This window comes from Triticum aestivum, chromosome 4A, assembly GCF_018294505.1.
Source record: "Triticum aestivum cultivar Chinese Spring chromosome 4A, IWGSC CS RefSeq v2.1, whole genome shotgun sequence".
Classification (NCBI taxonomy): domain Eukaryota; kingdom Viridiplantae; phylum Streptophyta; class Magnoliopsida; order Poales; family Poaceae; genus Triticum; species Triticum aestivum.
This window is the reverse complement of record NC_057803.1, coordinates 694,998,280-695,010,273: the sequence shown is the minus strand read 5'-3', so window position 1 is coordinate 695,010,273 and position 11,994 is coordinate 694,998,280. Positions and strand designations below refer to the sequence as shown.

Here is an 11,994-nt window from a genome sequence, read left to right as displayed (position 1 = left end):
ATAGAAGAAGGGACAAGACAAGGAAGAGGGCGCCTCCTCCAATGCCCCGCACCGGCCTTTAGGCCACTGCTATCTCCATCGGCACAATCACGCCCTTCTCCTTCACCAACTCGATGTTGGCTTGTAACTTGTCTCCCCTCTATGTTAACCTTGTATATTTTTTATTAATAAATTAGTTCTTAGGATTTGGGATGAACACTTAGTTTGTATTTTAACTAAACGCCGATAGAATACAATATCCTCTTTTGCATGTTTATGTTAGTATTCTTCGTGATGTTGGGTGAGTGCAGAAGTCTATATTTGTCTATTAGGACAAGAAGGATATTACTATTCGGATGAAGCGAGGATCTGAGGTACTGAGGTGAAAAAATATACCTCCCTCCTTGATACCCCGGTTAATCTGTGTGAAGGTGGGACGCGGAGGTAAAGAGGTGACAGTAATATTGTCCCTTCCCTCCTAGAGCAATCGATAGGGGGGGGGGGGGGGATAGAGAACAAACCATCGGTCGCGTAACAAACCATTGGTCGCGACCCTTAATCATCATTACAGTAACCTGCATGTGGGGAGGAAAGGTGGTGGAGTGTGTGATACGTGTGTTCTGCATGTATGCACGTGTATTGTACCAGGCTTCACCCATTGATAGAAATAATGTGAAGTGGCTTGGTGATCTGAAGCTAGAACTATGCAATTGCGTATTGTCGGAGCTAAACCTGGTAGATCCACTGGTAGGGTATCCTAACCAGGCGATTTAGCACGATGGTAACATGAGGCAAGGTTTTACCCAAGTTTAGGCTCTCTGGAGGAGACAACACCCTATGTCCTAGTTGTGTTTACTGTGTTGGAGTGTGTACAGTGTACATGCAAAGTACCAAGGGATTGTAAGTTGTCTATGTACGAGCTAGGACGTCGACTTATATAGCATACTGGGGGTCCTAGGGGCACAGATCCTAGTCGCTTGTGTACGGCGGAGGCAAAATCCTTCATGATCCTAGCTTCTTGTCTTGCACACCAAATCTTCTGAAGTCCTTGCCTAGTCCGCGATGGGCATGGACCAAGATAGAATCAACCTAGGGGGCCCACAACCCGACCGACCAAGCCGGGAGTCGACGTGATGAGGACCCCTCGGCCGAAACACCGAAATCTGTGTTACGTAGATCACACTGGTAGTGATGACTTCGAACCCCCTTGAGAACGCTTTATTACTCAAGCGTCATTCCTACTAACCTAGAACATTTTATTTATTATTTTACCTTATCTTTCGTAGTAAAGTTAACTCTCTTTTTTATTTCCGCCTTCCTAGCAACCGATAGAATAAGATAATTTCCAAACTACATTCGGTGCGAACGTAGCTGCGTAGGTGACAACATATAGAGTTGTGGGGCTGGTGGTGTCATCCTTTCTTCCTATGGGTTTGACACTTGTCACGAATTATGCTATATAGCCCTATGCACTTGTAGGACATCAATCATCATGTGGGCCAGTCTTGCCGAGTGGAGGAGCAACCAACACAAGTGGATCTATGAGGCCTAAGACGTGACATGAGTCATCTAAGGTGGCTTTCGCAAGCATCTACCAAAATATGTACCCTTGTATTTTGATAGTTTATAGAGCCCTGATGCTGCCCTTTTTGTACAAATGGGTGTAAACTATAATTTTGAGCCTCTTAGATTGTGATGGATGAATAATTGAATATCGGAGTGGTAACATAAGTAGAGCGTCAAAATGAGTTAACAATGCTACAAGTTGAAAGGTTGCTTGCAGCTCTTATTGGTGTATCAAAGGTAAGGAGTAAATTATAAAGATGAAAGGTTGTAAATTGTGAAAAACATTATGAATCAAGATATTATGATATATGGAAACACACTGATGGCCGTGTAGTTTCAAAGTTATAGGACTAAACTAACACATCTCCAATAGTTTTAGGACCTAAAACTGTAGTATCAAAGTCATAGGACTAAACTGACACACCACCAACGATTTTAGGACCTAAAACTACATTTTGTAAGTAATACGACTAAACTGACACATCTCACATAGTTTTTAGACTTATGATGCATGTTACTCACCACTCCATGATATTCTTGTGCCTACCAGATGATGATATGATCTGCTTTTCAAATTCCTTGTTGGTACTGGTTTTGATGGGTTTGATGAAAGGAAGTAACAAACACTATGTCAGGTTCGAAATCCTATGAACTCACTCACCACACAAATTGGTTAGCAATCATCGAAAACAAAGAGAAAATGACCGCTATTATATTTCTGCTAACATATTTTCATTTTTAGGATTTCTTAGTTGTCTCTTGCAACATCCGAGTTATGCCATTGTTATGCTACTCAAGTTTCCAGTCACTGACCAGTACTCCTTCCTCATGAATCAAGAAAATGTGCGAGACTTGTAAAAACTAACCCCTATTTTTTGAATTGTCAAATTCTAGGAGGTTTGCGATAAATAAGTCAACCCTTTTCCGTTAACATTTTATATTCTAAGGGTTCCCCATAAATTAGTATTGTGTGTTCTCTTTCTTCTTGTGCCACTACCTGGCGTGCTTGAACGAAGCTAGCTCAAGCACCACAAAGTTCTGAGTTTCTTAGTAGTGGGTGGATTCAAACCCTCACTGGTCTTTAGACGTTTAAGGGTCCCCACTGGATGACAAGAGTTAGCACAAGTGGTCCGGACGTATACCAGAACTTTGAGGGTTCGCTTTGGAGACGCTCTAACTCAAGCTCCACGATGTTATGTGTTCGGTCCCCACTTTCCCACATTATTTTTTCCTAGTTGGTGAACCCGCACCTTCAGAAAAGAGAGTGATGACCACTACAAAACGACACATGTGCTGATTAATTGTAGGTTAAATATTTTATATTTAAAAAAAATGATGTTTGACTTCAAAGTTCATCCAAATAGTGCCGGTCCAAAAGATCTAGAATTCCCAAGATTTGACGAAAACTTTGTTTTCTAGCCCCTACCCAAAAAGTTAATTGTGATTAAAAAAACCATGATTTTGACACATCAGTGTTTTGGGACTTTGTGGCAGGAGTCAGAGGCGAAGACGAAATAGTGAAGGAGAAGTTTCATACGATTTTTATATTTTATGGTAGTGGTAGCAGTCCAAGTAGTAGTGGAAGAGCACGACGGCCGCGACATGTGCGGGACTGTGGAAATTCGTAAAGGGCGGTGCTAGGCGCACGTCGACTAGTCGCCCGACCGTTCGCATCTTGTACGTGTCAAATGTTGTCTCCCAACCGTCAGATTTGGCCTCTACTTCGTCCCCTCATTGTTGTTTTGCTTCGCCCCCCCCCCCTCTCCCAAAAGAAATCATACCAACCGCCCATGGGGGAGAGCGACGGCGAGCACTGGAGGTCCACCTTTACACGAACCGGTACTAAAGGAAATTTTATGTTTTTCTGAAAATTTTCTTTTTAAATTTCTTTTTTGAATTTTTTGAATTTTCAAATTTCTGAACTATTTTAACCTCTAATCTCTAATCACCCTCATCACTGCTCAATTTAACCTCTAATCTCTAATCACCCCTCATCATTCCAAATCATCTAACTTTCCGGACGGTCACCCATCTCACTACTCCAGCCTGAGCACGATTAACTTACGGTTCTATTCTCCCTCGTTTCCAAGTCTGCACTTGTTGTTTTCTTGACAATAGTAAGATGTCAATCCTATTAACCCTCAGGAATTTAGCTTGAGCATGAAGTCACACATTTCACTGTTTGAGTTTGAAATTATTATTCTAAAAAACAATAATTATTTAGTAATACTAATATTTATTGAGTAAGTACCACAGTTTGACCATAGTTTGACCATAGTTTGACCATAATTTGACCAGATTTGACCAAAATTCCAAAACACTAAAATAATTATTTAGTAACACTAATATTTCTTGAATAAGTAGTTTGACCATTGTTTGACCACAATTTGACCAGATTTGACCAAAATTCAAAAAAACTGAAATAATTATTTAGTAACACTAATATTCTTGAATAATTATTTAGTAACACTAATACTTCTTGAATAAGTAGTTTGACCATAGTTTGACCAGATTTAACAAAAATTAAAAAAAACTGAAATTTGAGCATAACTTTTTTTCCTTTTAGAATTTGAGGATTCTAAAAATTTGCAAACAAGCCGTAGGCCGTCAAAATCGGATGCGGATTTTTGTGCTGAACATTTTGATATATTATACGTTCTTTTCTGGCATAGTATGCAAAAGTTATAGCCGTTTTACATTTTCCCTACACTTTTTGCAAAACATGTCCAAATTTAAGTTTTTAAATTTTCCTAACTAGTAGATGTAGTAACATAACTACATCTCGAAGGATTTTAATTTTTGAAGTTTTTATCATTTTCTTTTGCTTTTTACAAAACTGATAAGGCGATGGGGGGGGGGGTACAGTTTGAAAATGGGACCTTTAGTACCGGTTCGTGCCACAAACCAGTACTAATGCCTCAAACCCCATTAATACTGGTTCGTGCCACGAACCGGTACTAATGGGCATCGCACCCATTAGTGCCGGTTCGTGGCACCAACCGGGACTGAAGGTCCCATTTGAACTGGGACTAATGCCTTTGCCGCATCAACCGGGACCAATGCTCACATTAGTCCCGGTTCATGACTGAACCGGGACTAATGGGCTAACCCGGCCTGGACCAAAGCCCCTGTTTTCTACTAGTGGAGCGCTGCCGACCCCAAACATGGACGCGCAAGGCGACCGATAACGAAGCATCGCCGGTTGCCGCCCTCACAATGGCCCACTGGTCCGTGCACCATCGTCACTGACGCCTCCATATGTGATGGTCCTCGTCGCAACACCCGGTGCCCACCATCGCAGCACACACCACATGCTGGTTGTTGCACTTTGTCCACCGTCCTTAGCTCAGCGCGTTTGTTGAAGATGTTCTCATCGCCATTGTAGCTTTCCCGGCCGGCAGTTGCAGCTTTTTTTTCGGTTACGCGGTGGCAAGCCCCTAGCTTCTCTTGTCTTGGGTTAAACCTTTTTCACTCGCCGGTTGTAGCTTTCAAGGCCTCCAGTCGTGACATTTGGCGATGTTGCAGCTTCTCCGTGCGTCGGCCCCAACCCCACCCTTGTCTTGTTCCAGCAAAATTCGACATCAGTCCTAGCATTTAGCGGTGCTGGTTGCAGCTACGCTACACACCGGTTGCAACCCCGGCTTTCTCTAGTTCTAGCAAAAAAAAGCGCCGACTATAGCCAGTTGCAACACCCAGTGCATCACATTGGTGACTGGCAGCGTCGCGGGGCCATGGTTGCAGCTCTGACGCGTGCCGGCCGCGCGTAGCGATTGAGGGGCTCACGGCGGCCGGAAACAGGCTTGCGCGCGAGAGAGTTTGGAGGGGATAGGGCCATAGGGGGAAGAGGTGAGACGGGAGGAGAAAGAAGAAAAACGAGTGGTTTGGGTCGCGCTTGAAGAGATATAAGGGCAGGTGATGATACACTGTCGCATGGGCCCATGGCAAGACCGGCGACGACGTAGCTGGTTGGCCGGCCGGGCAACATTTTCCACCCGTGAATCACTGGAACGATCGATCGATGTCCACATCACTTGTACGTGTGATGCTACACATGCGACCAGATTTTTGTCCTACGGGATTGCGTGTCGTACTCTGGATGGAAATTGGAGGGACAAAGGGTTCGGTGGAGAGGGTCCGTGAAAACCAACCGGTCCTGGCATATCGATCTCCTGTACGTACATCCAGGCTGAGGCAGCTTCTGCGCACCAAGCAACGGCGATGGACAACAGCGCGCCGCCGGTGATCATCGTTGGGGCGGGGCCGTCGGGGCTGGCTGCGTCGGCGTGCCTGGCTCGGCGCGGGGTGGATAGCATCGTCCTGGAGCGGGACGACTGCGTCGGCTCGCTGTGGCAGAAGCGCGCCTACGACCGCCTCCACCTGCACCTCCCCAAGCAGGCGAGCGCGCTCCCCCACCTGCCGCACGACGACGACGCGCCGGCCTACCTCCCCCGCGACCACTTCGTCCGCTACCTCGACGCCTATGCCGACCGCTTCGCCGTGCGCGCGCGCCTCCGCCTCCGCCGCGAGGTCCGCTCGGCGCGCTTCGTGGACGGCCGGTGGGAGGTGGAGGCCGTCAACCTCGCCACCGGCGATGCGGAGCAGTACACGGCGAGGTTCCTGGTGGTGGCCACGGGGGAGTTCGACGAGAAGGTGCTGCCCGAGGTGCCCGGGCTGGACACGTTCCATGGCGAGGCCATCCACGCCGGCGAGTACCGGTCCGGCGAGGGGATGCGGGGAAAGGAAGTGCTCGTCGTCGGCTGCGGCAACTCTGGAATGGAGATCGCCCTGGACCTGGTCCAGGCCGGCGCCGCGGCCTCCATCGTCGTCCGCGGCGAGCTCCACCTCATGACGAGGGAGATCATGAACGCGTCCACGGCGCTGTTCGCCTACCTGCCCGTCTGGATGATCGACCGGCTGGCGTTGTTCGCGTGCCGCGTCGTGTTCGGCGATACGGCCAGGCACGGCCTCCGGCGGCCTGACGTTGGGCCCTTCACCAGAAAGATCCAGAGCAACGTCTACCCAGTCATCGACGTCGGCACCTACGACAAGATCAAGAGCGGCCAGATCAAGGTGCTGCCGGCGATCACGAGCATCGAAGGGGACGTCGTGGAGTTCGCTGGCGGTGAGCGTCGCCGCTTCAACGCCATCGTCTTCGCCACCGGGTACCGCAGCACGGCAAAAAAGTGGCTCAAGGTTCGATCACTAATGTCTCATGCCAAGAATGAACCAATTTAATTTGTCGCCAACTTCTCAGCTTGCTAGCTAGCTAGTGAACTGTAACTGAAGCTGGATCGGAATGCTTCCTGGTTTGGTTTCAGAGCGACGACGGCGGGCTGATCGGTGACGACGGGATGGCGTCCGGTAGATCTCCCAAGGGGGAGAACGGGCTGTACCGTGCGGGGCTGGCGGGGAGAGGGATCTACGGCAGCGGCACAGACGGGGAGTTCATCGCGGAGGACATCAGCAGGCTGCTCCGGCAGGGCTCTGGCGACGACGACGATGGGGTCTAGAGCTAGGTAGAAGAAGCCATCACACGACCGGGTCAGTGCATGTGCAGCTGCCTCGCATTGGTCATGAGTCAGAGTGATTACACGTACTACGGATGAATGCATATGAGAGAACGAGTGGTCATGTTTCGATTGTTTGTTGATTGTAAAGGGCATGTGTTGCCTGTGGCTATCCGCACCTCGTCGTTTCATACATGGATTATCACACACACACTCTCTCTCTCTCTCTGGTGTGTGTGTTGGACTTTGGAGTTACTCGGTCCGGTCCGGTCTTTAACCGGTCCGACCGAGCGGACCGAAGATGCAGATCGTTCCTAGACGTCGCTGATGCCGGCGACGCCCTGGCCATGCCCCGCTCATCGTTGTTCACCAGAATCAATCGTAATTCAGTCAATTGAAGAGATAGGGGCAAGAGGTAGAAGACTCAGGTCACGCTCTCAAGTTTGTTTCTTATTATTCAGTCGAACAGAAAAGAGAAAGGACAAGAGAAACGGGATTAGATCCGATAATCACGGCACCATATCTCACGACTAACTCCACGCTGCCGTTTCCTTTTATTCCACACTGTTGTTTCCTTTTATTTAATCAAACAGAAAACAGAAGGAAGCTCCTATTCCTGCGTAAGAGGCTTACCAAATCTGTATGTGCAATCGTTGTTCAGTTTCGTCCGAACCTTCAGTTTCGTCAGTATTTTCAGAAACTTCATTATATTCAGCAGCGGCAGACCCTGATGAAGAATCCCTCAACAACGCTGGATGCACGCGGTGATGAGAAACTCGCGGGCCGTTTTTTCTTTCCTTCTTTTCGTCGAGCAGATAACAAAAATAACTACAGAAATGAGGTTTGATCCGTCAATTACGGCGTCAACCCACGACTAACCCCACGTAAAACTTGATCCTCTAATCACGGGAAGGCCCATACGCACAAAATCGCTGGCTCATGCACGTGTTAAATTGCTTGCATGTAGCGGAAAACCTGAACAAACGCGCGCATGTAAACAATTGCGCCCCGGCCGGCCGGCAACACCGCGTCCCCTTGCTGCCATGTGTGAACTGTCGTCGTTCTCGCCCGTGTCCAGGAGCTCGCAAGAGTCGTCTCTTGCGCCTGCCGTGGTCACGACCTCGCCGCCGCCGCCGCCGGTCCTCTCGGTCCGGCCCGAGCTTTACCTCCGCCGGTCCGGTCCAAGAAAAGAGGACCGCGGCGCTGCTCGGTCCGGTCCGGTCCGGTCTGCCGGTGGCCGGTCCAAATGGCGGCTCGGTCAGGGACCGGACCGGCCCGGACCGTGTCCAGCCTGAGTTTGGAGGAGGGGTGTCATGTCGTGCGTGCTCTCACAGCATCTCCAACAGCCGCGCAATGAGCGGCGCGCTAAAACAGTATTTTGCGCGCGGAAATAGCGGTTTTTTGTGCGTGGCAGGGCGCTGGCTCCCGCAGCGGCTGCAAAATATTGCGAGCACGACCTGCTCCAACAGACGCTGCAAAAAATCAGCGCGCGCGAGCAACCAGAACACAAACTAGTTCAACCAAATAGATAAAGTTCAACAATACAAATAGCAAAGTTCAACCAAACAACACAAACTAATCCGATACAAATAGCAAAGTTCACCAAACAGCACAAACTAGAAACTACGAGGACTACTCCGATCGTCGTTGTCCTCATCCTCCTGGCTTGTGTCGTCCGATGTATCAAGGAACACGTCTTCCCACCGATCATCGTTATCGAAGAAGAATGATGCATGTCCCAGATTGCAATGCGATATCGCCAGTGCCTTCGGACGATGCCTGTCTGCCTGTTTCGCGCGCCGTCTTGCCCTCCTCTCCACCCAGAAGGCATTCTCATTGGCGACGTCCTCCGGGTGGCGCTGGTGCAACTCCGCCATGGCTCGCTCGTCCGCCTCAGCGATGAGGAGGCGGCGGTGGTGCCGACGGTGTTCCTAACGGCCGGCGTCAGTTACTAGCCGCGGTGGAGAGGCGAGGTCCTGCGCCTGCTCGGACATCTAGATGTCCTGGAAGTTCAACTGTGCACGAGGCCTCGAGATGCGCCATGCCGCCATGTTGTACGCGCGGGCGGCCTCGTGGGGGGGTGTCGAAGGTGCTGAGGCCGAGGCGCACGTCGCCGGACCGAATCTCGGCGTAAAAGGCGCCGGAGGGGCGCGCGCGGACGCCGCAGTAGCCCGAAGCTCCCCGGCGGCGCGGCGGCATGGCGGCTGTTGGGGAACGTAGTAATTTTAAAAAAAAATCTTACGCACACGCAAGATCATGGTGATGCATAGCAACGAGAGGGGAGAGTGTCGTCCACGTACCCTTGTAGACCGTAAGCGGAAGCGTTATGACAACGCGGTTGATGTAGTCGTACGTCTTCACGGTCGACCGATCCTAGTACCGAACGTACGACACCTCCGCGATCTGCACACGTTTAGCTCGGTGACGTCCCACGAACTCACGATCCAGTAGAGCTTCGAGGGAGAGTTCCGTCAGCACGACGGCGTGATGACGATGTTGATGAAGCTACTGACGCAGGCTTCGCCTAAGCACCGCTACGATATGACCGAGGTGGATTATTGTGGAGGGGAGCATCACACACGGCTAAAAGATCAATGATCAACTTGTGTGTTCTACGGTGCCCCCTTGCCCCTGTATATAAAGGAGGGAGGGAGGAGGAGGCCGGCCCTCATAGGGTGCGCTCAAAGTGTGGAGTCCTACTAGGAGTCCCTAGTCCCAGTAGGATTCCACCTCCCACATGGAGTAGGAAAAGGGGAAGGGAGAAGGAGAAGGAAGGAAGGGGGCGCCCCCCTCCCTAGTCCAATTCGGACCAGTCCATGGGGAGGGGTGCGGCCACCTTTTCTGTCCTTTCCCGTATGGCCCATTAAGGCCCAATACGAATTCCCGTAAGTCTCCAGTACTCCGAAAAATACCCGAATCACTCAGAACCTTTCCAATGTCCGAGTATAGCCTTCCAATATATCGATCTTTATGGCTTGATCATTTCGAGACTCCTCGTCATGTCCGCGATCTCATCCGGGACTCCAAACAAGCTTCGGTCATCAAATCACATAACTCATAATATAAATCGTCATCGAACGTTAAGCGTGCGGACCCTATGGGTTCGAGAACTATGTAGACATGACCGAGACACATCTCCGGTCAATAACCAATAGCGGAACCTGGATGCTCATGTTGGCTCCTATATATTCTACGAAGATATTTATCGGTCAAACCGCATAACAACATACGTTGTTCCCTTTGTCATCGGTATGTTACTTGCCCAAGATTCGATCGTCGGTATCACCATACCTAGTTCAATATCGTTACCAGCAAGTCTCTTTACTTGTTCCATAACGCATCATCCCGCAACTAACTCATTAGTCACATTGCTTGCAAGGCTTATAGTGATGTGCATTACCGAGAGGGCCCAGAGATACCTATCCGACAATCGGAGTGACGAATCCTAATCTCGATCTATGCCAACTCAACAAGTACCATCGGAGACACCTGTAGAGCACCTTTATAATCACCTAGTTACGTTGTGACGTTTGGTAGCACACAAAGTGTTCCTCCGGTATTTGGGAGTTGCATAATCTCATAGTCATAGGAACATGTATAAGTCATGAAGAAAGCAATAGCAATATACTAAATGATCAAGTGCTAAGCTAACGGAATGTGTCAAGTCAATCACATCATTCTCCAATGATGTGACCCCGTTAATCAAATGACAACGCATGTCTATGGCTAGGAAACATAACCATCTTTGATTCAACGAGCTAGTCAAGTAGAGGCATACTAGTGACACTATGTTTGTCTATGTATTCACACGTGTACTAAGTTTCCGGTTAATACAATTGTAGCATGAATAGTAAACATTTATCATGAAATAAGAAAATAAATAATAACTTTATTATTGCCTCTAGGGCATATTTCCTTCAGTCTGCCACTTGCACTAGAGTCACTAATCTAGTTCACATCACCATGTGATTTAACATTAATAGTTCACATCTGTATGTGATTAACACACATAGTTCACATCACCATGTGATCAACACCCAAAGGGTTTACTAGAGTCAATAATCTAGTTCACATTGATATGTGATTTAACACCCAAAGAGTACTAAGGTGTGATCATGTTTTGCTTGTGAGAGAAGTTTAGTCAACGGGTCTGTCACATTCAGAGTTGTATGTATTTTGCAAATATTCTATGTCTACAATGCTCTGCACGTAGCTACTCTAGTTAATTGCTCCCACTTTCAATATGTATCCAGATTGAGACTTAGAGTCATCTGGATCGGTGTAAAAGCTTGCATCGACGTAACTCTTTACGACGAACTTTTTATCACCCCATCATCGAGAAACATTTCCTTAGTCCTCACTAAGGATAATTTTGACCGCTGTCCAGTGATCTATTCTTAGATCACTATTGTACCCCCTTGCCAAACAGAATGCAAGGTACACAATAGGACTGGTACACAGCATATCATACTTTATAGAACCTATGACTGAGGCATAGGGAATGATTTTTCATTCTCTTTCTATTTCCTGTCATGGTCGGGTTTTGAGTCTTACTCAACTTCACACCTTGCAACACATGCAAGAACTCCTTCTTTGACTGTTCTATTTTGAACTACGTCAAAAACTTATCAAGGTATGTACTCATTGAAAATCTTATCAAGCGTCTTGATCTATCTCTATAGATCTTGATGCTCAATGTGTAAGCAGCTTCACCGAGGTCTTTCTTTGAAAAACTCCTTTCAAACACTCTTTTATGCTTTCCAGAAAATTCTACACTATTTCTTATCAACAATATGTCATTCTCATATACTTATCAGAAAGGTTGTAGTGCTCCCACTCACTTTCCTATAAATGCAGGCTTCACCGCAAGTCTGTATAAAACTATATGCTTTGATCAACTCATCAAAGCATATATTCCAACTCCAAGATGCTTGCACCAGTC

General features: G+C 48.1%; 1 protein-coding gene across 1 annotated transcript; it reads left to right on the top strand.

Moving 5' to 3' along the window:
* The first annotated feature begins 5,660 nt into the window (after positions 1-5,660).
* LOC123083191 (probable indole-3-pyruvate monooxygenase YUCCA11) lies at positions 5,661-7,261 on the top strand. The gene is made up of 2 exons (XM_044505299.1): positions 5,661-6,738; positions 6,864-7,261. The coding sequence occupies exons 1-2, from the start codon at positions 5,764-5,766 to the stop codon at positions 7,053-7,055; spliced, it is 1,167 nt and encodes a 388-aa protein (XP_044361234.1). The 5' UTR covers positions 5,661-5,763; the 3' UTR covers positions 7,056-7,261.
* The last annotated feature ends 4,733 nt before the right edge of the window (positions 7,262-11,994 follow it).